This window comes from Eumetopias jubatus, unplaced genomic scaffold, assembly GCF_037043125.1.
Source record: "Eumetopias jubatus isolate StellerSeaLion01/CBP00866 unplaced genomic scaffold, mEumJub1_p1.0 scaffold_9, whole genome shotgun sequence".
NCBI lineage: Eukaryota > Metazoa > Chordata > Mammalia > Carnivora > Otariidae > Eumetopias > Eumetopias jubatus.
The window spans coordinates 94,101,548-94,127,182 of NW_028274815.1; the positions used below are offsets into that span (position 1 = coordinate 94,101,548).

General features: G+C 51.8%; 1 protein-coding gene across 1 annotated transcript; it reads left to right on the forward strand.

Moving 5' to 3' along the window:
- The first annotated feature begins 7,032 nt into the window (after positions 1 to 7,032).
- Positions 7,033 to 8,793, forward strand: NKX2-2 (NK2 homeobox 2). Its single transcript, XM_028123710.2, has 2 exons — positions 7,033 to 7,291; positions 8,231 to 8,793. Exons 1-2 carry the CDS (start codon positions 7,033 to 7,035, stop codon positions 8,791 to 8,793), a joined length of 822 nt encoding a protein of 273 aa, XP_027979511.1.
- Positions 8,794 to 25,635: the final 16,842 nt, after the last annotated feature.

The following is a 25,635-nucleotide window of genomic DNA, read 5'->3' on the forward strand; positions in this document are numbered from 1 at the left end:
CAATGGATTGGCTGGGACAGGCTCATTTGGCCCAAGGGGGGCTTAGAGCCGCGTTTTTAAAGAAAATATTGGAGAGAGGCCGGTTCCATTTTGTAGCGTGCCCCGAGCCACATTTCGTGTTCAATTTAACATCCATGAAAGTTAAACGGCTTTTCTCGCCTTTTATTTTATTGGATGCATTTTCAAAGATCTCATTAAAGTGCATTTATCAAAGTCCTAACATATGTCCGCGGGGTCTACGCCCACACAATGAGGCTGATTAATAGGAAGAGAAATCCTAATTTCTATTACAGTTTATGTCCTCGAGAGATAGCTGCCTTTCCTTCCTTCTTTCTTTTTCTTTTTCTTTCTTTATTTCATTCATTCTTTTTTTTTTTTTTGAGGCTGATAATTGGGAAATTGTTGTATATTTCACCTTGAAAAAAAGGATAGGGGAAGGTAGTTCACTGAGATGCCTGCTAGCTGCACCCACAATTAATTGCAGGAGAAATCCAGGCTCCAGGTGCCAAGATCGGGTCTTCTCTCCATGGTTTCTCAGAGTGGCTACCGAGATGGGGGAGGGGTTTTCCCCAGACACAGAATCTGAGCTCCTTCTCTGGGCCGGGAAAACTTATCTGCCCAACACCTTCCTGGTGACTTGGAAGGTTTGTCCTTCTGGGAGGCACCCACTCATTCTTCCCTTTCTGGGTCAGTTTTAAGGGTTAACACAATATTAACCAAAGAAAGAAAAAAACTCACCTTATACTTGAACCCCAAGTGGACTGAGATCTTCTTTCCGTTCACACTAGCCCCACTTTCTGGTCCAGCTGGTCCAATAGAACCAGAATCTCTGGTTCTCTTGTGCCAGAGATTTGCCCCTATCGTGGCCTGGCCTCAGAAAGTTGCACACGGACAGGGCTTTGGGCCTCCCCAACACAGGCTGCAAGGACTCACTTTCCTTCTCCTGGGAGCAGAAGGCGATGCCAGTTGGTGCTTGGACCCACCGGAGACAAGCCTGACTTTCTGGTTGGGAAAGGTCCCCGCTTGGAGTGGTACCCCGGGCCACACTCCTCGATTTCTTTCATCCAGACACCAGAGCCGACACCCGCTTCCTGAAGCCCCTGTTCCCCAACCTGATATCGAAGCCACAATCGGGGCCGCTTTGGCGGTGAGCATCTTAAAGGTGAGCGTCTTTATCACCAGGCTCAGAGACCAGACTGGGCGACATTTTCCTTCCCCATTGATTTCGAGTGCACGCCACGCTCCGAGTCTCCAACCCGCGATAAAATAAACCTTCCCCCTCCGACAAAACCTTTGTGTCCGCGCCGCTAATCCTCGCTGGAGCAGGAAGGTGCAACGCGCTTTGTTTCGGGAGTGAATGAAGACAAACGCTTGCACCTTGGCGCTAACCAGACAATAAATTAATCCACTTGAAGGTTGTTATCCGAGATGGGATGTGCGGGGGACTGAGAGCTCAGCCACATACTGTACCAGGGAAGGGGTTTCTTTTCAACCTCTTTTCATTCCAAAAAAGAAGAAAAGAAGAAAAGCAATGAAGTCAAACAAATCAGTGTTTCCAAATAAAGAGGAAAGGCCTTGTATTTTTAATGATTGGAGGCGCTTTTGTGGGTGGGGAGGGCGAGGGATGCCACCGAGGGCTGCGGACGCTTTGGGTTCCTCAAGGCCGGCCCCCTTTGGAGCTGCCTGCAAGGCATTCCCCAGGACTTTTTCTGCCCTAAACTCCCCTGGAGGACGTACCTAACCAGCAAGCTTTCACCAGCCCGAAAGGGGAAGGATGTGAGGAGAAGCGCCCCCCGAGAGGCCCTCAAGCCCAGAACGGAGATGGAGAGGTGTGGGGCGGGGCCGAATACCACCCCAGAACGCCCACTTCATCCACCGCCACCTCAAGCCAGGCCCCCGTGCATGGGGTGTACCCAGGCCTCTCCTCACTTTCCAAAAGTATCTCCCTTTCTTGCCGTGTTTGCTGCCGTTTCAACCTCACCCCTCCCCCCAACAGGGGGCGTAAAGCGGCAGTGTGAGGAAAATGAAAAGCTGGGACGCAGGGAGCACCAGGGCAGCCCCCTGCTCCGGAGCTCCGAAAAGGCGCTCGTGTTTGAGCTACCTGGGAAAGTAAACAGGTAAACACTGGGCCAGCTTGGAGGGCCACTTGTCCTGGAGTGGGACCACTTAGGCTGTGTACATTCACCTCCCCTCCTGGGCCGCCGGCGATTGTTCAGCACCACCACCACCACCACCCCCCCGCCCCCCGCCCGGCCGCTCTCTCCAGCCGCCTGCGCTTCCAACCCCTCCGGAACCTAGAGCGGCGGAGAGGCGATTAGCCGCCTGAGAAGGCTCCCAAAGGAGGTTCTCTCTAGACTCCGGGGAGAAAGATTCCCTTCCTTCTCTCCTCCACCTCCCCCCTGCCCGCAACTCCCTTTGCACCTATACTAAAGGTGGGAAGAAGGAATACAGAGTTCGTCGAGATGTGTAGGGCACCTGTAACCCCAACGTTGAGAATAAAGACCAGGGACAGGGAACCTCTAGCTGCTCCGGTGACCCTGGCAGGGGTGCTAGGTGGTGTTGCACACCAAAGACAGCCAGACTTGTCTAGGGCCTAGAACAAGCTGCAATCAAACTTCCAGCATCCATCTCAACTTCTTCCCCAAGTTTGCAGCCGCAGAAGGCCCATGGCAGAACACTCATGAGCTCCCTCGCGCCCAGAGAGCTTAAAGTCCCAACGCAAACATGATGGAACCAGGACTTTTATCTTCTCCTGGCTGCTAGATGGAACCTGAAGATAATTTACTAAAGAGTCCCGAGCTGAGGGAGACTAGAGCACATCCAGGCAGAGCTGAAACTGGTGCAAGGTGACACTGGTTGTTTAGAACTGACAGGGTGGGGATGGCGGGGACATTAATAAAGGACTCTAGAGATGGGGCAGGGGTGCAGAGTTGGGTCCGGAGCTTTCTGGGTACGTGGGTTCTCAGTGAACAGGAGATCCCCGGCTGGAAAAGGCTGGGCTGTGGTGCTCCTAGAGAGACCTCTTGAGGAGTCCTCGGAATGCAATCACCTGTTTAATTTGTGTGGAAAGGTGCATTTGGAGCTAGTCCCCTGGCTCTTCCCGGCTGCATGAAAATCAGGAAGAACCTGGAGCGTGCTTTGGCACAGGACTTGCCCCTGGCCGCCAGCTGGTCCCGCGCCGGCCTCCCAGCATCCGCAGGCCACTCCTGGGGGACTTGCATTTTATGATCTTCCTCTAACAAGCAGAGTTTCTCCCCTTCAATTATGAGCCTCCCAGCGGTCTCCCTGTGCCTTTTCAATTGCAAATGTCAGCGCTTTGGAAGCGGACGCGGGAACCACACGGGCAACGAAACGATGGGGAAAATGGACTGGCGAGGTCCCAGGAGAGAGACCCTGAGCACAGCGGACCAGGCTCCGCTGGGCGCAGAGCGCCCCAGCTGGAGGCAAGGCGGAGGCTCCCGAGATCAAGGGAAGGAAGGAAAAATGCAAACGCAAGGTGGGAGATGGAAGAGGGAGCTGATACCCAGGCATTGGCCTGTGCTGGCAGGCAAAGTGTGGCCCTACAAGTGCTCCTGGAAGGGGACTCTGTGACCTGAGGCATGTAAGGTCTCTGGCTAGTTGAGACCAAGGGGAAGACACGGTGGGGAACTGAGCTGGGAATGACCTGGGGGCCTCCTTCTCCAGGAGCCATGGTCAGCTCTCCCTCTCTGTGATGAATTCCCAGGAGTCTGGATTCCTGTAGGAAAACAGTTGTCTCTCAGGTGCTATGCCCACCGAGGTGGCTCCCAGGGAGAGGGGAGGGGGCAGGCTGATGAGATCTTGGGAGAAAGGCCCTCTATGTTGGGGAAGGGAGGGAGACGTGAATGGAGCTAGGTGGTTCCAAGGTGAGGAATTGAGCAAACTCTAAGAAGACATCTGGAGGTGATCCCCACCCACCCACCAAAGATGGCTCTGAGGATATGCAAAAAGGGACACTTCTTGCCAAAAGACAATTTTTCACCCAACCCAAGAACTGACCTGTCCCAACCAGACTCCTTTCTGGCTCTTCCCCATCCCTGGAGGCTGCTCTGGTCCCCAAGATACCCTCCCCCCTTGGGCGAGAAGAATAAGGGGAGGGACCACAGGAGGGACTTTTCTGCAAGGCTTGGGTTGAGGAACTTTTTCTTGCCAGTTATTTATTTAGTAGTGGACTAACAATGGCTGGGGCAGGCCCAGCCTGCCCCGTTTCCAAACTTGGTCTGCCACCCGCCCCTGGAGAACCAACTTCCCTCCTCCTACAGGGCAGGGAGCTCCCACGTGAAAGGGGGGGGCAATGGGGAGAGAGGCTGAGAAAGACAGAGACTGGAGAGAGAGAGAGAAGGAAAAAGCACGAAAAGTAATGGGTTCGAGGAACACGATTCAAACCAGTCTCTAATTCTTGCAGGGAAAAAAAGAGGAAGGAGGGGGAGAAAGGAGAAAATAAAAAGTAGGAGGAGAAAGAGAGGAATGGGGAGCGTCGACATGAAGGGGTTTCCTTAATATTGTGGACGGATTCAGAAATGAATGAAGAGATAGTCCATTGAAAAGGGTTGAACGCCATGACAACTAGGAACAGCCTTAGATTTATTCCAAACAGTTAGGACACGTTGAAAGAGAGCGTCAATCATGTATTATTTCGCCACTGAAATAAATGCAAAAACCGAGCGGGGACAAAGGCTTCCAACGGGAGCGGGACATTTGTCTACATTTCGCTCATTGTCCGCAGCTTAGCAATCGGTTTGTATTTGTGTTTGCCCGGGTCCGACCACCCAGGACGCGCCGACGAGGGGCTCGCTCTAACCTGGGCCATTGTCACCCACGTCACATACTGGGGGTGAGGCAGCCAGGGCTGCAGAAAGCCGCTGAGCGGCTCGGGGAGAGGCGCCCTCACCGGGCGCTGGCAACCCGGGGGCGACAGGGCGCGGCGGCGGCCGCAGCTGTGCGCGGAGAGGACTGCGCTCCCGCGCGCTCCGCTCTGCGGGCTCTGGGGCAGCCCCGGCTAAGGGCGGAGGGGAGGGCGAGACGCGCGGCCTCTTCTGCCCCTCCCCGCCACCAACCCCCAACACCACCCGGCAAAGCACTTTCCTGGGACGGATGGGAGCATCAGGTAGCAAACTTTCCCCTCACCCACTACCCCCCCCAAAAAAAAACTGGAAAGAGGGGCGGGAAGTACAGCTTGGACTTCTCCCCAGCGTCTAGGAGAAGATGCTGTCCCAGGAAAGTTCAGTTCCCAGTCTGGTGAGAGGTTGGGAACTTCACACAAACCTAATGCAAGCTGGGAGCCTGGAGCAAGTGCTCCGATCGCGCCCCCGGGGCAACCAAAAGGAGACGAAATTTAAGGATTTGCTTGGGAAAAGAAAACTCCGAGGAAAACACAGCACCATCCGCCTGCCATGCGACACCCCTCCCCTGCGGCTTTCGGGGTCCTAACCCGGGCTGGATGCAGCGCCCCTGTCCCCCCTCACCCGTCTCCTCTTCCTTCCTGCTGCCCCACCGCTGCTGGAGGCTGGAGAGGGAGGGGGCTGGAGATCGAGGCATAATAAGGGGCAGGAAGGGCGCCGGGCCGTCTGTCCTTTCTTCCACGCAGAGAACGCGGCCCGCGGAGCCCAGAGGCGGCGGGGCAGCGGACAGAACCCGGCCCAAGTTAGAGTCCCCCCGCCCTCCCCCCCCCGCTCCCTGGGCCGCCCGCAAAGCAGCAAGTGAACTGCGCGGTCCTTCCCGGAGGCTTAGAAATGGAAGGGGGTTGGGGAGAGAGAGGCGGAGTGAAGGAAATAAATAAGTCTTTAGCAAATAAAGGGTGGCTGGAGGGGGGTGGGGTCGTTTGGTGGTGGCTCCGGCCGGCCCCGAGCCGATCCCTCTCCTGGGTTTCGGGCTCTTTCGGCGTTAACTAGAATCAATTACTTGCCTTGTCATTTCTAGTACTCATCCTTAAGCCTCAACCAAAATATTGACCTAGGAGGCTTACAGAAGTTGGGCTCTTGCCATTTGAACCGGATCTTGTTTAGGGAACCACCAGCGATGAGGAGGAGAGATTTCCGCGGCTCAGCCTTCGCCCCCTCCCCCTTTTCCAAAGGCGCCACAAATCGCCAATTTTCCGGCTTGCTGGGGGCGGGCGCACGGGGGCGGGGAGGTAGGAACCGGTGAATGTTAAGGAGGAATTTTTTTTTTTTTTTTTTTTGCTCCTCTTGGTTTCTGTTTTGTTTTCTCTCCTCCACCCCTGCTTCTTAAAGATGCAATTTGTTAAAACGGCCTTTTCAAGTGTGTGGACTCGCGAGCGACGCGGTGGTCCTTTGTATGTAAATACTGGGTAAAAAAGGCTCGCCCCGTCTTTGCAATTAATTGACACGTTACACCTCTCATCTTGCTCTAGAGGGCCGTTGGCTGGGAGCGCGGAGCTCCCCAAAACCCACAATTTCACATCTGCAAATACTGTCTTCATCCACTTGACTCCCAAGACCCGCCCACACGTGTCCAACCTTTGCGTTTTAATGTCTCCCCCCCTTTTTTCCACCCTTCTCTCGCTCCCCCTCCCTCCCTCTCTCTTTCCCTCCCTCTCTTTCTCCCCCTCTTCTCCCCCCCCCCAGGTTCGTGAGTGGAGCCCAGCCTTATATGGACTGATCGCTCGGGCAATGGCCCATTTTTTCCTCGCCACCAGCCGCCACCGCGCGCCGAGCGGCCGCCGGAGCCCGAGCTGACGCCTCCTTGGCACCCCTCCTGGAGTTACAAACTAGGGCCCGGCCCGCAGCGCTCGGCGCGCAGGCCGCCCATTCCCTGCGTCCATTTCCGCGTGGTTTCAGAGAAGATACAGGCGCTGCGTTTGGGCTTTTGCCCCCCCCCTCCTCAGAGTTTCTTTCTCTTTTTTAAAATAATAATTATCTCAATAATTAAAGCCCACCCCACTCCTCCCCTCCCCCATCCCTCCCCCCATACCCCCTCCCCGCCCCAACTGGGGAGCGCCACGAATTGACCAAGTGAAGCTACAACTTTGCGGCATAAATTGCGGGGTCCCGAGCCATGTCGCTGACCAACACAAAGACGGGGTTTTCGGTCAAGGACATCTTGGACCTGCCGGACACCAACGACGAGGAGGGCTCGGTGGCCGAAGGGCCGGAGGAGGAGAGCGAGGGGCCGGAGCCCGCCAAGAGGACCGGGCCGCTAGGGCAGGGCACTCTGGACACCGTGCAGAGCCTGCCCCTGAAGAACCCCTTCTACGACAGCAGCGACAACCCATATACGCGCTGGCTGGCCAGCACCGAGGGCCTCCCGTACTCCCGTAAGTAGCGAAACTTGGCCGCCGCGGCCGTGGCGCCTCTCTTCCTGTGGCCGAAGCCGGGGCTGGACGCTGGGGGAGAAAGGGGAAGGAGCCATATAAACTCGATCCCTCGCCCTGCTCCTCTGGAAAGATTTTTAACACTTGTTAATGATGCCCTAACTCTTTCCTCCTCTTCATCCCCCCCCCCCACCGGAAAAAGACGTGGTCTCAGATATTTTTTCAAAGCAAGAAATTAGTAAAAAGAGGGGGAGGGGAATACCTCCCAAGGGCTGCTTACAGATGTCAACCCAGGACTGATGGCTCCGGTCGGAAACCACCCCCCCAACACACACACACCCCTACCCCGACAGCCAGGAGGGACTGGCCTGGAGCACTGGAGCGAGCCAGCAAGCCTCGGGGTACGGGTAGAGGGTGGGGGAGGCTCCCGGTAGCTTGGGTATAAATAGCTCACCCTGCCCCCTGCACGATCATAGAGGACGCTTTGTGCGGTGCGGAGGGTGTCGAGAAAGTCCGAAAGCAAAAACGAAAGCCCCCAAAAACCTGCCTTAAATGGCCGAGCCGATCAATGCCAGGATTGTGGGGTTTTTCTTTTAAAAATCTGCCCACGTCCCTCCGGAGAGGAAACTGCTTAAGGGGGCCGGAGCCCTTAACCTGCAATGATCTTCTCTGCGCGCCACTCCCCCCCAAATACGCACCCACACTGTGCGAACCCCTAGAAACGCGAGCCCAGAACCCCCATTCCTGTCGCTTCTCCTCTTTCCTATGGGGGAAACCAACGGTTTTGTTGCGCATGGAGCAGGGCGGGGGCCAAGGCGAAGGCAGTGGGGCCGGGCTGCGGGGCGCGAAGGGCCGAAGGCGCACGGAGGATCCGGGGCGCGCAGAGTCTGGCCCTGCCGGCGCGCGGCCTCCAGGCGCCTGACGCGCTTCTCTCTCCCCCAGTGCACGGGCTGGCGGCCGGCGCGGCGCCCCAGGACTCAAGCTCCAAGTCCCCGGAGCCCTCGGCCGACGAGTCACCGGACAATGACAAGGAGACCCCGGGCGGCGGGGGGGACGCGGGCAAGAAGCGGAAGCGGCGGGTGCTTTTCTCCAAGGCGCAGACCTATGAGCTGGAGCGGCGCTTCCGGCAGCAGCGGTACCTGTCAGCGCCCGAGCGGGAGCACCTGGCCAGCCTCATCCGCCTCACGCCCACGCAGGTCAAGATCTGGTTCCAGAACCACCGCTACAAGATGAAGCGCGCCCGGGCCGAGAAAGGTATGGAGGTGACGCCCCTACCCTCGCCGCGCCGTGTGGCCGTGCCCGTTTTGGTCAGGGACGGCAAACCGTGCCACGCGCTCAAAGCCCAGGACCTGGCAGCCGCCACTTTCCAGGCGGGCATCCCCTTTTCGGCCTACAGCGCGCAGTCTCTGCAGCACATGCAGTACAACGCCCAGTACAGCTCCGCCAGCACCCCCCAGTACCCGACAGCACACCCGCTGGTCCAGGCCCAGCAGTGGACTTGGTGAGCGCCGCCCCTCCGAGACTCGCGGCCCTAGGCTCAGGCCCCACCCCGGCGGCGGCGGCAGCGAGGAGGACTCGGTCCTTACGGTGGCTATTATTATTATTATAATTATTATTATGGAGTCGAGTTGACTCTTGGCTCCGTTGGGGAGGCGCCGGGAGGTTGCCTGAGCCTCCCTGGAGTGACAGATTCCAGCTCTGCCCCATCCCTCTCTCCTTCTGAACCTTTGGAGAGGGCTGAACTATAAGCCGTGTTTACAGAATGTTTGCTCAGCTTCGCTTCTTTGCCTCTCCGCGGGGGGACGAAATCGTCCCAGCGTTAACGTCCTCACTTGAGGACGAGAAAAAGACCAACACATCCCCCCGTCCGGCTTTTGTGAATTTTGTAAAATATGTTTGTGTGAGTAGCGATATTGTCAGCCGTCTTCTTCTAAAGCAAGTGGAGAACACTTTAAAAATATAGAGATTTTTTCTCCTTTTTTAAAATAAGAAAATGCTAAATATTTATGGCCATGTAAACGTTCTGACGACTGGTGGCAGATTTCGCTTTTCGTTGTAAATATCGGTGGTGATTGTTGCCAAAATGATCTTCAGTCCGGGCCTGTTCCCCCACGGGGCCCAATTCTTTTCTTTGTGGTTTGTTTGGTTTGCTTATGTTTGGGTACCCCTGTTTTCTTTTCCTTTTATATTTTGTTCAGTGCAGACATTTCTCAAATATGAAAAAGGAAAAAAATGTGTAGGCGAGAAGCCCCCTGCCCCCCTCCGGGTCCTGAGCCCTGGAACTTGGAGCTCAGCGGTTCCGTGCGGTTCCCCAAGAGCGCCGGGCGCTGAAAGCTTTCGATTTTTTAAACAAGAATTTTAATAAAAATCCTGTGTTTAAAAAAACCAAGCCCGACCCTCCCGTTTGTCTTACTTTGTCGCCCTGCGCCGGGCCTGAGGTCTGGGGCAAGGACCCCGGCCAGGCCGCTTGCTCCCTCACCAGCGCTTCCCTTCCGGGCGGGGGACTAGGGGTGCCCGGGCCGCTGAAGAGGCTCCCCGAACAGGCCTAGCCCGGGCGGACCGACCAGGCCCCGCGCCTCGGATCCCCGGCTGGGGCGGGAGCGCTTGGCCTCGGGCCTTCGAGCTGTCGACCCGAAGTCCGAGGTCGCCCGCCCTCTCCCGGGCCTCTCTCCTGGCCTCGCGCGCTGTCTGAATCAGGGGCCGCAGCCTTCTGGCTTTGGGAGGAAAAGTGACTTTAGAAAATGCCAAGGCGAAGGGAACAAGCCCCCCTCGCTCGCCCAAATCTATGAGTGGCTCCTTCAGCCTGAGAAGCTGTTGAAGCCACTACACTCGATGACTTTCACTTTGTTGCATTTGATTTACCTCGCGCGGAGAAGGGGGGTGGGGACGCTGAGGTTGAGACTGGTCGTCTTTCTCTCTACTCCCCACCCCCTTTTCAAAATCCGCCGACTGGAGGCGGCCTGGGAGACCGCTCTGAGACCAGGGCGCCGAGCAGAGGAGGGAGGCGGGTTTTGGGGTGCTCGAAGCTTTGGCAATGATGTGGAACGCAAAGACCGGGGCGCAGTGGAGGAAGGGGGGCTGCTGCAGCTTCCTCTAGGCTCTTTGGCCCGGGAGAGCCTGCGAGCAGGAGTCAGTGACAATCCCTACAAACGCAACCTTCCCTCCTCCCTTCCGCCCCCGTCTTTTCTGGGTTTCCAGCCCCCAAACCCCAGGCTGGATCCCATGCCTCCTCCCCTCCTAGCATTTGGCGGCGCGCGGCCCTCCAGGCCAGCTCTTTGGCGTGAAACTGAGCGAACTGCTTGCTAGAAAGTAGGGGTTTGGAGGCGGGGTGGTGCGCCGCGGCCTGCAGGGCTGTGGTGAGGGGAGCGGGAAGTGAACAAACAGCCGCGGGTTCGCCCGGGGGAGGGCGCTTCGGCCCTTCCCTAATAGAGAACTGATTCTATCCCACCCTCGTCGCATGGCGATCTCCTTGGCGGATGCTGGCGCACACTTGCCCACGCGAGGGAGCGTCTCAGGGGGCCATGCTTGTGGGGAGGGGCCGCTTCTCTCCTCTATCTCGCGGATTTCCGAAAATACCCAGGTTCCTGTAGCTCAGAGCCCAGCAGGCGCTGAGATGCCTCGGGATTGAAAGTTGGCCCCATTTCGTTTTCTCTTGAGCTCCACCTTCATGGCTGGGTAGGAGAGGTGGAGGTGGCGAGGAGGCCGAGCAAAGGGAGCGGTCCCAGCTGACTTTCTCGCCCCCTCTAGTTGATGATCAGATTTAATTCAATATCTAAAGTAAACATGATTATCCGTGTGACCAAATCTGCGCGTCAATAGCACTCAGCGCAACACGCCCAGGGACGTGATTACACGTTATTTCTGCGTTGCGCACCCGCCCCGGATAATTGAGGGCGCTGGAGTCTTTCTAATATCTTCCTAAATGTCCTTCCCCATCTCCAGGTTCATCCGGGTTCACCCAGGTTTTCCTAAATACTGAGAAATCTCCCTTTGTTCCCCACACTAGCTTGGAAACGTTTGGGGGTTTAGTTCTTGCTATTTATAAAGGCCAAGAGAATTCTCCCTAAATCATTTATTGTGCAATAGTCGGATGCCCAACTTGCCCTGATACCGACTACTCAAGATCCCACTGGTAACTTCCCTGTAACTCCCCGATCCCCCGGGAAAGGATGTAAGACTTCTGAGCCTCTTGGAGCGGGGTTGTCAGGAGGCCTGAGGCACAGCCCCAAGACTCCAGTTGATTTTGACTGTTCCAGGCCTAGGGCTTCCGGGAGCCAAGAATGATCATAGGAACCCTCCCCGCCCCCAGCCTCCAGGGAGGAAGGAAGCAAAGTGGAAGGTCCAAATTCTGGAAGGCGTCCACTGTGTGCGCGCTGAGGGCGCATTGACGGTGCATTTTGGGCTGTGGCCAGGCCTGAAGGCCTGCAGGCTGGGTGTGCGCTCGCGCGGCTGGGAACTGGGGAGGTGGGTCCCTATGGAGTCAATAAAAGCGCCCGCGGAGCCCTGTGTGGCCCTAACCCCAGCGCCCTGGGAGCGCACCCGGCGCGGGGTCCGCTTCGACAGTCTATCTTCGCCCAATCTACAGCGGGCTGCACAAAACGGCACAATGGGAGAGCTGGGAGCCGGGGATGTTAGAGGCGTGCATATTAAAAAGAGACAGAGAAAGGATCGCAGGGGACAGAGAGAGGGGAAGAGGGAGAAGGGGCCCACCCTCCCTCCCCCTCCACCCCGCACCATTCAGCGCGCTTATCGCGGGCAGTGAATCCCGGAGTCAGGCAGAAGTCTCCTTGGGGTTTTGTTGGGCCTGTCACTGGGTCCCTTTGTCATCCGCGGGCTCCATGCTGGATTCCATATGGCCAGCTGGGCCGAGGGAGCGCGAGGAGGGACCCGCACAAAACCCAAATTGTGTCCGGCTTTCAAACCCTGTATTGTTGTCTGTGAAAAGAAGACGCATTAAAAATTCGTGCTATATCTATTGGGGAGGAGGCTGGAGGAGGGGAAAAAAGCCACCCCTGTCTTTGATGGCTTCAGAGGGCGCTTGCCCCGCCTAGGCCCCGTGACACACTGAGAGCTGGATACCTCTCTCTCTCTCTCTCTCTCTCTCTCTCTCTCTCGCTCTCTCGCTCTCTCTCCCCCCACCCCCCAGTCTGCCTCTGTCCTCTGTCTCTGTCTCTTCTACCAAATATTGGCTCTAACGCTCAGAATCTGGTATATGAACTGTCCCTCTCAGGGTTTGGGCTCGTTGCGCACACTGTGCGCTGTAACTGAGAGCTAGGCTTCACCTGTCTGGGGGCCTCCCGCGGAAGCCTCCGGATTGCGCCGTGCTCAGGAGGAGACACAGGTGCCCAGGGCCCGGGGATGCTGGGGTCCCGCGGACTTCGAGGCTTCAGAGTAAATGAAAATCCAGTACCCTTGCTCCCGCCTAGTCACGACGCCCAGGCGCGCGGAGCCAGCCTTCCGCGCACTGCAGAAAAGACTCGGAGAGCCCCAGGGGCGCTGGGTCCTGGCCCAGCTAGTTTCAGCTGCCTGTTCTGAAGCCACTTGTGCCCAGCCTCTGTTACCGACCCCCTGTCATTCGAATTTTGCGCGGGGATCCCACTGGCATCTCAGTGCCATGGGAAACCGGTTCAGAGACTGCTTTCACCGCCACCCCTCCTCGTGTTGGAAGAGAGAGGTACTTGCGCTTTAATTCTCAGAGTCTCCTGCATCATTTTGGTTAGCAAAATTCAGGAACAGGGACACAGAGCAGAGCTTCCAAGGAATTTGTCCGATTTTGCCTCACCTAAGCAGTCTGCGTTATCGCGGGGCAGTCGGAGATCATTCGGGTCAGGCACCTCCCCCAACAGCCTGGCCAAAAACTCCCATAAGCACCCCCTAAACAAACAAACAAACAAACAAACAAATATGTGCTAAAGCAAAGAGTTCGTGCTGTGGAAGTAAACACAGAACGAACAGACGTCGCCCTGGGGCAAAGTCGCTCAGCCCTTAATGAACAAAACTAAGATGGTGGAAATTCCAACTAATCCAAAATTTGGGGGCCTCCCTTTCCCGTTTAGTACTCCCTGTCATATTTAAGTAGAATCTGATAACTTGATAAGAGGAGGAATCCTCTTGTCAACCCTCCCCACCCCAGCCAGGGAAGAACTTATTTTCCTTACCTATTGACTGTTAGGCTTAGTTGAGACCTGGTGTGGATTTCTCGAGCCTTTTCAAGAGCCTGGTCATTGAAAAGCTAATCCAATATTTACCGAGCATAAGGACAGTTCTCAGACGTATTTATTAAGGCCCATCACTAAGTGATTACTTGGACTGAAGACAACTGCTGGGGGGGGGGGCGTTTCCAGGCGCACCAGATCGTGTCCTGGTGGGGTCTCCCCACCCATAACTAGGAAACCAGGAGCGAACTTGTGAGATGCTGAGCTTCCCCTCCTATGCTTAAGTGGCGTGTGGATTAGATATTGTGTTGGCCGGTATTTCAGGAAATATGTACTTGTGGCTTCCTGAGAGGCCAGGCGCAATGACACTCTAAACTGTGTCGATACATCATCTTTTATCCAGGATCTGCAAATAAACCCCTGATCCCCCAGCGCATTATAGCCGCCGCTATCTCTCCAAGGAAGCGATCTGAGTTTTATTGCTTTTACCAACGCCCCAACACACACACACACACACACACACACACACACACACACACACACAGACCCCCCTCTTCCACGGAGTCTGGTTTTTAAAGCCTCTAATATTTTTTTCTTCCCGGGGCATCGTTATTAATAAAGAGGCGATATAGGCCTCGGCGCCGCCACCCGAGCAAGTGGGGAAATGCAGGCCCGCGGGCCATCTGCCCGCGCACGGAACTCGCGTCCTGCAGACTCACCGCCTCGGACGCGGGAAACTGGCGTGGCCACGGGCCGCCGCCGCCACCAGGAGGCGCCCGAGCTCTGCGCTCCCGCCACAGCGATGCGCGCCCAGCCTAGTCCCGGGAAGTTCCGGGAGGCAGGCCGGTTTCCCGGTCCCCGGCTGTATTTCCACGGAACCGCCACCCTAGCCCGGGGAGGAGGCAGAGAAGGAGTTGGCGTCCCCGAACCCGGATTAGAGCGTGCAAGTCAGACGGCTCCATCACGGATGGCCGGTGCACAAGTGTTTTGGAAAGTGCGCATCGACAGAGGCAATCTGAACTCGAGAACACTCTTGTTCCTCCGTCGTAGTTTTCCCCCATCCTTTTTCTTCCACATAAGTGCCACCTGACGACCCCGCACCACTTCCATCATGTTGGGGCACAAACAGCAGCAAACTGGTCCAGTGGCCCAGGTGCGCGCTGGTCACTGGGAGAGCTCCACGATAGACACCCGGAGCGGTCTCTGCGATCCTGAGCGGTACCCACACGTATCGGTCCCTGCGGGTGGACGCGACGTAGGCAGTTCTGCAAGGGTGCGGTTCGGGGAGCGAGAAAATGCTGTCGAAGAGGATTCTGATTTTGGTTGGGGTCGGAAGTGTACTAGGAAGGAGAAACCCTCACCTCTCACTCACCGTTGAGTCGGGACTCCTGCTACTCCTGCCCATACCCAATTCCAATCCCAGTGGTTGCCGCTGACAGAGAAGAAATGTACTTGGAGAAGCCCTTCACCACCTGGCGCCTTTCCCCGCCCCCCCCCCCCCCCCCCCGGCCAGGAGCGATCGGTGCAGTGGCGCCATCTGACCACCAGGAGGAGACGCCACGCCGACGCGGGGCTTTGAGGTCTGGGCGAGGGAAGCAAGAATGCCCCCCGACCCCAGCTAAGAGCATCTTGTGCTGAGGTCTCGACTGGGGCACAGGGGCATCTGAGAATGGAAAGGACGCCAGACTGTAGATGTCTCCTGACTCCACCCCGCCCTGGTGCCTTTCTGAGAGGATGAGTCTGGGGCAGAGGACCAGGGGCTGAAAGGGTTAAATTACTCGTTGTGCACCCCCCAAAATAGGACCCGCAATTCCAGCTTGTTTCATTGATTTTCCCATGGATGCCCGAGGTGGAACTACCTCCCATCAAAATTCGTGACTCCAAACTTTGATCCTTTTACTTTCTTAAGCCCCCCACCTTCAACACTGACGGGTCGATGTTGGAGTAGGGAGTTTGCAGTGCCCAAGGTGTCCGCTGGGTGGCGAGATTGGATAAGAAAAGGCTATTACACCGGTCACTGTCCCGGGTATGGAGTGTAGCTTGGACACCTGCAGGATTGAAGAGAAGTCTCGGTGAAGTATTCTTTACACCAAGGCCGGTGTGTGTGTGTGTGTGTGTGTGTGTGTGTGTGTGTGTGTGTGTGTGTGTGTGTGTGTGTGTGTGTGTGTGTGTGTGTGTGTGTGTGTGTGTGTGTGTGTGTGTGTGTGATTGTGTGTGTGGATGTTGTCCTCTTATTTTGTAGAAGGAAGGACAGGTTGCTCAATCTTAATTCCAGAATTAAAACTCTACCTTTGAACTTGGCGCCTGGAACCGGGTAGAAGAGGCTAAAGGTAGCCAGCCCAGCCCAATCTCAGTCTTCCTTCCGGCTCTTCCAGCCCCTCGGGCTGACACCGAGTGACTGCCACAATCAAGACAGAACGTTTCCATCACCCCAAAATGTTCCCTCCAGTCAGAATGCTTTACAGACGTCAACTGAAAGCCTTAGATGGAAAAAAAAAAATATATATATATATATATCCCATCCCTTTCCTTGCTGCTTGCTTCACCCTTTGGCCTTCATTCATAAAATGACACAAAGAAAGCCACAGTTCTCTGCTCCCAGCCCCCATACCTGAAGATGATTACTACCACGACCATTTATTTTTTTATTTTTTAAAAAGATTTTATTTTTTATTTATGTATTTGACACAAAGAGAGCACAAGCAGGGGGAGCGGCAGGCAGAGGGAGAAGGAGAAGCAGGCTCCCTGCTGAGCAAAGAGCCTGATGTGGGGCTCGATCCCAGGACCCTGGGATCATGATCTGAGCCAAAGGCAGCGGTTTAACCAACTGAGCCACACAGGTGCCCCTACCACGACCATTTATTGAGTGTCCACTGTGGCCAGGCCCCTGCTAGGTGCTTCTCCTACATCTTCTTACCTGATTGTCATACCCAATCTGTCTTTAGACAGATGAGGAAACTGCATCTCAGAGAAGTACGCTGCACATTAACAAGGCAGTGTTCTTACAAAGAAAAAGTCCTGGGAGTGGAGATGGGATTCACCAGGGTGTTCTAACTTATTGCAGAAGAGGGGTGTGGCAGGGGTGGGCAAAGACTCCCTCCTGTTCTAGAGCAGGCAGCTGAGTGGCAGGCTTATCCACTGGAGCAAGGTTCTGCCAGTTCCCATTAGCAGCAGGAGCTCAGGTAGCAGCCTGGCTGGTCAGGGCAGCGCCAGCCCTTTGACTTCTTTCAGAAAGCTGGCACACCCACTCCCTCCACCGGGTACTGTGTGACTGTCCTGGGCCAGTGAGTATTCCCTCAAGAATTGAGGGGGAACAGGAAGAGCGGTCCACCTGAGGAGTACCCTCTGAATCTGTTCTCACACCTGGACCCATAGCCTGCCATCTCTTTGGTTTTGGTGACATAAACAACTCCTCTGTCCCACCAGAATGATAAAGAGTATAAGAAAAATCGATTTTCAATTGCCAATTGATCTTGTATCTTTAAATGATTACCTGTCTTTTACCTGCTATGAGGGAAATGGAAAATAAGTTAACATGTTCTTTTGAGTATAGTGCTGGGCTCCCTAATCTGACAGATTTACAGGAACCGTTAAAAGGAGTTTTACTTAAGTATTTACTTCCAGACCTCTCCAAGTCTCTTTAACTCTGCTAGCTACAACATAAGAGTTGCTTCAGCAAAGACTGATATAAAGGAGGGAGACAGATTTGTGGAAGTCAAGCCAAAGGAATCTGATTATTGTGTCAATGACAGGGGATCAGACACCTGATGGTCTGAGCACAAAAGGCACCATTTAGAAATGGCCAGTCCCTCTCTACCAGTGCATATAGCCAGATCCTCCAAGTGTGAAAAGACCTGACCCTAAATCCTGCTGCCATGGCTCTGGATAGGAGGAAGTGTCTGTCCAAGAGAGCAGCATGGTGCCCAGAGCCCCTGGGCATTCCCTGTGCCCACATGTGCCAACAGCTGCCTACTGCCAACACTTGTGGGTCACTGCCTGAAGAAGGACCAGGGGGTGCTAGACCCTTGAGATAGTTGGCAAATGCTGGGAAGTTCATGGTCCTCAACCAATTTCAGGTGGAGGTTGATGGATAAATAGCACAACTTCTTTGCCCCAGGTGAAACAATAGGGTCTCATGTCCTGTGCCATCACCCAGAGGTCTGCAGTGGGACAGAGCCCAGCTGCCTTCAGTGGCAATCTGCTCATTCACACATCCCGTACTGGCTTCTTTCCCTTCCCTGTCTCACCTCCCCAATTCCTGGTTGGTCCTTCCTGGGATCCTTTCCCTTATTAACTCTTTGCACATGAATCCTTGTCTCAGGCTCTGCTTCTGGGGGAGTCCAAACTGAGATACAGATTCTTGAGATCTCACTTCTGGCTTCATCGTAGCCCTGGTGTTGGTCTCTCAGAGATCACCAATGACCTAATGGCACATCCCAGCGACCTCTCACCCCACGTGTTCTTTGGGAATGTCCACCATTTGTGCATCTTTTCATCCTAATTTGTTTGGGGTGGTAAGGAATCAGTGAACCAAGTAACTATATAAGGAGGGACACAGGGACTAAGCAGCACCTGGGCAGTCCCTTTGGCTCCTCATGGTCAAACCTGGGACATTCAGCTGCCCTCATGCACACTAACAACTATGGCTCTTGTTCCCTCAGAATTCATCTTCAAGGACAGTGACTTGGTCTTCTCCCATCAGAAAGGAGCTGCCAGCTTCTCTGGGCACAGCTCACGTCCCTGCCTCTTCACAGGGAGAATCTGACTGGGTCAGGGAGGTGCCCCTCAGTGCGCAGAATTCCCATCGGTCAGGTTCCAAGTCCAGAACACCTGATGGGCAGTCGGCTTCCCTAAAGTCCAGCTGACGTGGTGACTTTTGGCTTGGGAACACAGGACACAGGGACACACAGCACAGGCACAGGGTATGACATTTACATGCGGAAAGAACCACACTCATTACTCAGAAGAGGCTGCAGAGATGGGGTACTAGGGACTGAATCGCGTCTCCCCAAATTCATGTGTTGTCATCCCAAGCCTTAGTACCTGAGGGTGTGACTGTGTTTGGAGAGATTGGCCCTAATCCAATCTGACAGGTAGAGGAAATTAGGACAGACACACACAGAGGGAAGCCGGTGTGAAGACAGAGAGAAGGTGGCCATCAGCGAGCCAAGGAGAGAGGTCTCAGAAGAAAGCAGCCCTACCCACACCTTGCTCTCACAGTTTTAGCCCCTGGAATTGTGAGGAAATGTGTTTCTGTTGTGTCAGCCCCGCCATCTGTAGCCAATCTGCCATTTTGTTACGGCAGCCAAAGCAGACTGCAGAGTCTCATTGCCTGGACATTTTCTACCTCTCGGATGACAGAGGGTGTTTCTCTGAGCCTCCGGCCCCTGGAACGTCTAGTGGGTCTTCCTTGAGCCATTCGGTGACTCACAGCCACATGGCCCAGCGTCCACCTAACTCCATGTGTATCCTGTAGACCCACTACCATAATTCCCAATTTTCCCAGTCTCACAGGACCACAGTGTGTGCACCATGAGTCAGAGAGCTTCAGCCAGAGTATTAATGACATAGAAGGAAGAGGTTGTAGGGTAGTGAGCAGATCCCTCACTAGGTGGACTCCAGAGCCAGGAGTGTGCTCCATGGACTCACTCATGTTTCTGAGGCAGACCTCAGAGAGAATATATCCTGCCCAGGGAAGGAGCTCAAACCCCAGCTGGAAACCCCCAGGGGAGCTGCTAGGAGGATTTGGAGAAATGACAGTTTCCCTGTGTCAGCTTGCTCCCCCTGAGCAGATTTCTACATAGGTGAGTTGTATTCATTCTTGTCTCCCCAGGGCCCAGGTCAGGGATGCTCAAGCTCTGGGTTTCAAATGAATCACTTGGGCTTTTGATAAAATGCAGATTCTGATTTGGCAAGACTGAAACTCTGTATTTCTAAAAAGCCCCCAAGGACCATCCTTGAGGTAGTGAGGGCTTAGATGACAATCCAGATGTCTTAGTAAAGATGACCCTATTAAATTATTGGTATGTTCCTCAAAAAGTTAAAAATAGAGCTGCCATAGGACCCAGCAAATACACTACTAGGTATTTACCCAAAGGATACAAACATAGTGATCCAAAGGGGCACCTGCTCTCCAATGTTTATAGCAGCAATGTCCACAGTAGTCAGACTATGGAAAGAGCTGAGATTTGCATCAACAAATGAATGGAGAAAGAAAATGTTTTATATATATATATATATATATAAAGTGGAGGTATTCCACTTTATTTATGGAGGTATATATAGTATTCCACTATATATATATATATATAGTGGAATACTACTCAGCCATCAGAAAAATGAAACCTTACCATTTGCAATGATGTGGATGGAAATAGAGGGTATTATGCTAAGCAAAATAAGTCAGTCAGAGAAAGACAAATATGATTTCACTCATATGGAATTTAAGAAACAAAACAGAGGATCATAGGGGAAGGGAGGGAAAAATAAAATAAGATGAAATCAGAAACAAACCATAAGAGACTCTTAACTATAGGAAACAAACTGAGGGTTGCTGGAAGGGAGGTAGGGTGAGGAGATGGGGTAATTGGGTGATGGGCATTAAGGAGGACACTTGTTGGGATGAGCACTAGGTGTTATATGCAACTGATGAATCACTGAACTCTACATCTGAAACTAATAATACACTATATGTTAATTAATTGCATTTAAATAAAATAAAGTTTCATAAATAAAATAATCAGTAGGAAGCCTGTTTCTGGAATGGTTACTGCCCAGAAAACAAGGCCAGAGAAACTTTTAAAAATGGTCCTTGAATAATTTGAGAAATGATCAAGAGCCATATGAGTAAAGAGTAATCCAAAATATGTGTTGACCATTAGAGGAGAAAATCTTCACATCATTTTGTAACAATTCCCTCCCCAAATTTTCCAGATGGAGAAACTAAAGCCCCAAGAGGGAAACAGTATGCCCAGTCACACAGCCAAGTCCCCCTTCTCCCATGCCCACACACCTCCCACAGTGACACCTGCTAGAGAAACGGCTGACCCTGAACTTAGTCACCTTTAACACTGAGATAATGGGACTATGACACATTTTTATACAAAGCACAAACCATGAGAAGCCTGTACCAGAAATCAAAAGACAGCTTGTGTCCATGTGCAACCTTGGACAAATACTTTACTCTCCCTGAGCCTGTTTCCCCACTGGTTACAAAGACATAAAAAGGATACGCCTGCCCTTTCTAATTCAAAAGGTGTCACAAGGAGGTAGTGGATGTGTTGTTCAATCATTTGGAAAAGAGTGGGAAGAGTGGGAATCCTATCACACACTTCTCAAGGCAAAGGACTTTGGTGAGGTGAGGGAGGTGGGGGTCAGACACTCAGACAATGAATGAGGATGGAGTGGGTAGGGGACAGGCTGGAGGGACAGGTATGAGCTAGGCTCTGGAGTGAAGGGTGAACAAGGTAAAAAACTCTAGGCACACCATGCGGTGGATATTTCTGCAGCGATAGAAATGTCCTGTGTCTGTGCTCTCCAATAGCCACATAGCTATTAAGCACTGGAAGTGTGGCTAACAACTGCAGAACTGATTTTTACATTTTAATTTTTACTCACTTAAATTTAAATAACCACGAGTGGCCAGTAGCTCTTGTATTGGACCTGGAAGATCCTGACCATACTTGGAGCCCTAAAAGGAAAACTATGTGTTACCCCTTCTTACCTCCCTATAAAATGCTGCTTAACAACATTGCAGTTAACCAGCAATTCAACAGCTCCTCAGTTGCTCTTATGAGACTTTCGTTCACTTGGAAATGAAGAGCCACAGTGGCAAGGGTTGGTAAATGGGGTGAGAGTCGGGATGTATATTTATCCCTTCACATACTCTTTCCTCCCTGAGTCATAAATGCTTCAGTTTGAACAAAATTCCAGAAAATATAAAGAGGTTTTTAAAGAAATATGAGGACTCTTGCTTGATTCCTGACTCTCTCTCTCTCTCTATGGGATGCGGTGGACCAGCGTGGGGGATACTCAGAAATGTCCATTACCACTTAGGTAGAGGGAGGAATGGAGCCACCTCCCACAGCTTCTTAACCTTTCAGTTATCATTGATCCCTTTGGCAGGCTGCAGAATCCTGTAGAACCCTTTTCAGAAGAATACATTAGGTTATAAAGGAAACTAGATTGAAATGTAATCCTACTGTAGATTAAGAGCTCCTGAATTTCGGGCGCCTGGGTGGCTCAATTGGTTGGGCAACTGCCTTCGGCTCAGGTCATGATCCTGGAGTCCCTGGATCGAGTCCCGCATCAGGCTCCCTGCTCAACGGGGAGCCTGCTTCTCTCTCTGACCCTCCCCCCTCTCATGTACTCTCTCTCTCTCTCTCATTCTCCTTCTCTCAAATAAATAAATAAATAAATCTTAAAAAAAAAGAGCTCCTGAATTTCTGCAGAGTGAGAGTCCCTTTGCTTTGACCCCCCCACCCCACTCTCCCCGTCCCCTCACCCATCAGCTGCCTGCTTGGCCAACTCAGGGTGAATCTGGACAAGAAGACCAGTCAGGACCTGGTTTCTTCCCTGGAAGGTGCAACACTGGAAGGCAGAAGGATTGCCTTCTGTGTCAGGGAAGAGTGTCTGAAATCACCACAGATCCTGGCATGGTGAGACAGTAGAGGGACAATATTACTCCAAGGCATTAATTTGGGTCTGAACAGGCACATGGCCAGTCAGGGGCTAAGAGATGGGCTGTTGTGTTTGCTTCCCTGTAAACCCTTCCTAACTCCCACTTCACTCTTTTCTGTGGACAGAATGCCATTTCATAAAATTAGACATGATATGAGCAACAGAAGAAAATAACAAGGCAAATCAAAATACCACTCTTCAAGCAAACACCCTTTTAAAGTTTACCACCCTGATCCCATGCCATTAAGACAAAGCAATTAGGAACGCTGTTGTCAAGCACTGCCCCCATCCCCGCCCCCAGCCCCGCCCATTGGGATGAAAGGCTCTAAAGAGTCTTGGGCAATGTACTGGACAGGGCACCTGTGCAGGAGGCACAGGAACGATGACCGAAGCTAGGGTAAATAATCAAATGTGGAAACCAGATAAAAATTCACCTTGCAGCAGGAGCTCAGAGCTTTCAAATGCAACTGGTGCAAAATAAACAAGGCAATCCATTCTTATCTGAATCCTTACTTTTATTTTTTTTATTTTTATCTTTTTGCTTTTTTATTATGTTAATCACCATTACATCATTAGTTTTTGATGTAGTGTTCCATGATTCATTCTTTGCATATAACACCCAGTGCTCCATGCAGTACGGGCCCTCTTTAATACCCATCAGCTGGCTAACCCATCCTCCCACACCCCTCCCCTCTACAACCCTCAGTTTCTCATAGTCCATAGTCTCTCATGGTTCGTCTCCCCCTCCAATTTCCCCCCCTTCATTCTTCCCCTCCTGCTATCTTTTTTTTTTTTTAACATATAATGTGTTATTTGTTTCAGAGGTACAGGTCTGTGATTCAACAGTCCTACACAATTCACAGCACCCACCATAGCACATACCCTCCCCAATGTCTACCACCCAGCAACCCATCCCTCCCACCCCCCACCACTCCAGCAACCCTCAGTTTGTTTCATGAGATTAAGAATTCCTCATATCAGTGAGGTCATATGATACATGTCTTTCTCTGATTGACTTATTTCACTCAGCATAACACCCTCCAGTTCCATCCACGTCATTGCAAATGGCAAGATCTCATTCATTTTATGGCTGCATAATATTCCATTGTATATACAGACCACATCTTCTTTATCCATTCATCTGTCGATGAATATCTTGGCTCTTTCCACAGTTTGGCTATTGTGGACATCGCTGCTATAAACATCAAAGTGCCCGTACCCCGTTGGATCCCTACATTTGTATCTTTGGGATAAATACACAGTAGTGCAATTGCTGGATTGTATGGTAGCTCTATTTTCAACTTTTTGAGGAAACCATACTGTTCCAGAGTGGCTGCACAAGCTTGCATTCCACCAAAAGTGTAGGAGGGTTCCCCTTTCTCCACATCCCTGCCAACATCTGTCGTTTCCTGACTTGTTAATTTTAGCCATTCTGACTGGTGTGAGGTGATATCTCATTGAGGTTTTGATTTGGATTTCCCTGATGCCAAGTGATGTTGAACACTTTTTCATACGTCTATTGGCCATTTGGATGTCTTCTTTGGAAAAATGTCTGTTCATGTCTTCTGCCCATTTCTTGATTGGATCATTTGTTCTTTGGGTGTTGAGTTTGATAAGTTCTTTATAGATTTTGGATACTAGCCCTTTATCTGATATGTCATTTGCAAATATCTTCTCCCATTCTGTCGGTTGTCTTTTCGTTTTGTTAACTGTTGCTTTTGCTATACAAAAGCTTTTTATCTTGATGAAATCCCAAGAGTTCATTTTTGCCCTTGCTCCCCTTGCCTTTGGCAATGTTTCTAGGAAGAAGTTGCTGTGACTGAGGTCGAAGAGGTTGCTGCCTGTGTTCTCCTTTAGGATTTAGATGGACTCCTGTCTCACATTGAGGTCTTTCAATCATTTGGAGTCAATTTTTGTGTGTGGTGTAAGGAAATGGTCCAGTTTCATTCTTCTGCATATGGCTGTCCAATTTTCCCAACACCATTTGTTGAAGAGACTATCTTTTTCCCATTGGACATTCTTTCCTGTTTTGTCAAAGATTAGTTGACCATAGAGTTGAGGGTCCATTTCTGGGCTCTCGATTCTGTTCCATTGACCTATGTGTCTGTTTTTGTGCCAGTACCACATTGTCTTGATGATGACAGCTTTCCAATAGAGCCTTGAAGTCCAGAATTGTGATGCCACCAGCTTTGCTTTTCTTTTTCAACATTCCTCTGGTTATTCGGGGTCTTATCTGTTTCCATACAAGTTTTAGGATTATTTGTTCCATTTCTTTGAAAAAAGTGGGTGGTATTTTGATAGGGATTGCATTGAATGTGTAGATTGCTCTAGGTAGCATTGATATCTTCACAATACTTGCTCTTCCAATCCATGAGCATGGAACGTTTTTCCATTTCTTTGTGTCTTCCTCAATTTCTTTCATGAGTATTTTATAGTTTTCTGAGTACAGATCCTTTCCCTCTTTGGTTAGATTTATTCCTAGGTATCTTATGGTTTTGGGTGCAGTCGTAAATGGGATCGACTCCTTAATTTCTCTTTCTTCTGTCTTGTTGTTGGTGTATGAGAATGCCACTGATTTCTTTGCATTGATTTTCTATCCTGCCACTTGACTGAATTCCTGTATGAGTTCTAGCAGTTTTGGAGTGGAGTCTTTTGGGTTTTCCACATACAGTATCATATCATCTGCAAAGAGTGAGAGTTTGACTTCCTCTTTGCCGATTTGGATGCCTTTGATTTCTTTTTGTTGTCTGATTGCTCTGGCTAGGACTTCTAATACTATGTTGAATAGCAGTGGTGATAGTGGACATCGCTGCCGTGTTCCTGACCTTAGGGGAAAGGTCTCAATTTTTCCCCATTGAGAAGGATATTCGCTGTGGGTTTTTCATAGATGGCTTTTATGATATTGAGGTATGTACCCTCTATCCCTATACTCTGAAGAATTTTGATCAAGAAAGGATGCTGTACTTTGCCAAATGCTTTTTCTGCATCCATTAAGAAGATCATGTGGTTCTTGTTCTTTCTTTTATTAATGTATTGTATCCACATTGATTGATTAGCGGATGTTGAACCAACCTTGCAGCCCAGGGATAAATCCCACTTGGTTGTGGTGAATAATCCTTTTAATGTACTGTTGGATCCTATTGGCTAGTATTTTGGTGAGACTTTTTGCATCCATGTTCATCAAGGATATTGGTCTGTAGTTCTCCTTTTTGATGGGGTCTTTGTCTGGTTTTGGGATCAAGGTAATGGTGGCCTCATAAAAGGAGTTTGGAAGTTTTCCTTCCATATCTATTTTTTGGAACAGTTTCAGAAGAATAGGTATTAATTCTTCTTTAAAAGTTTGGTAGAATTCCCCTGGGAAGCCATCTGGCCCTGGGCTTTTGGTTTTTGGGAGATTTTTGATGACTGCTTCAATTTCCTTTGTGGTTATAGGTCTGTTCAGGTTTTCTATTTCTTCCTGGTTCACTTTTGGTAGTTGATACATCTCTAGGAATGCCTCCATTTCTTCCAGAT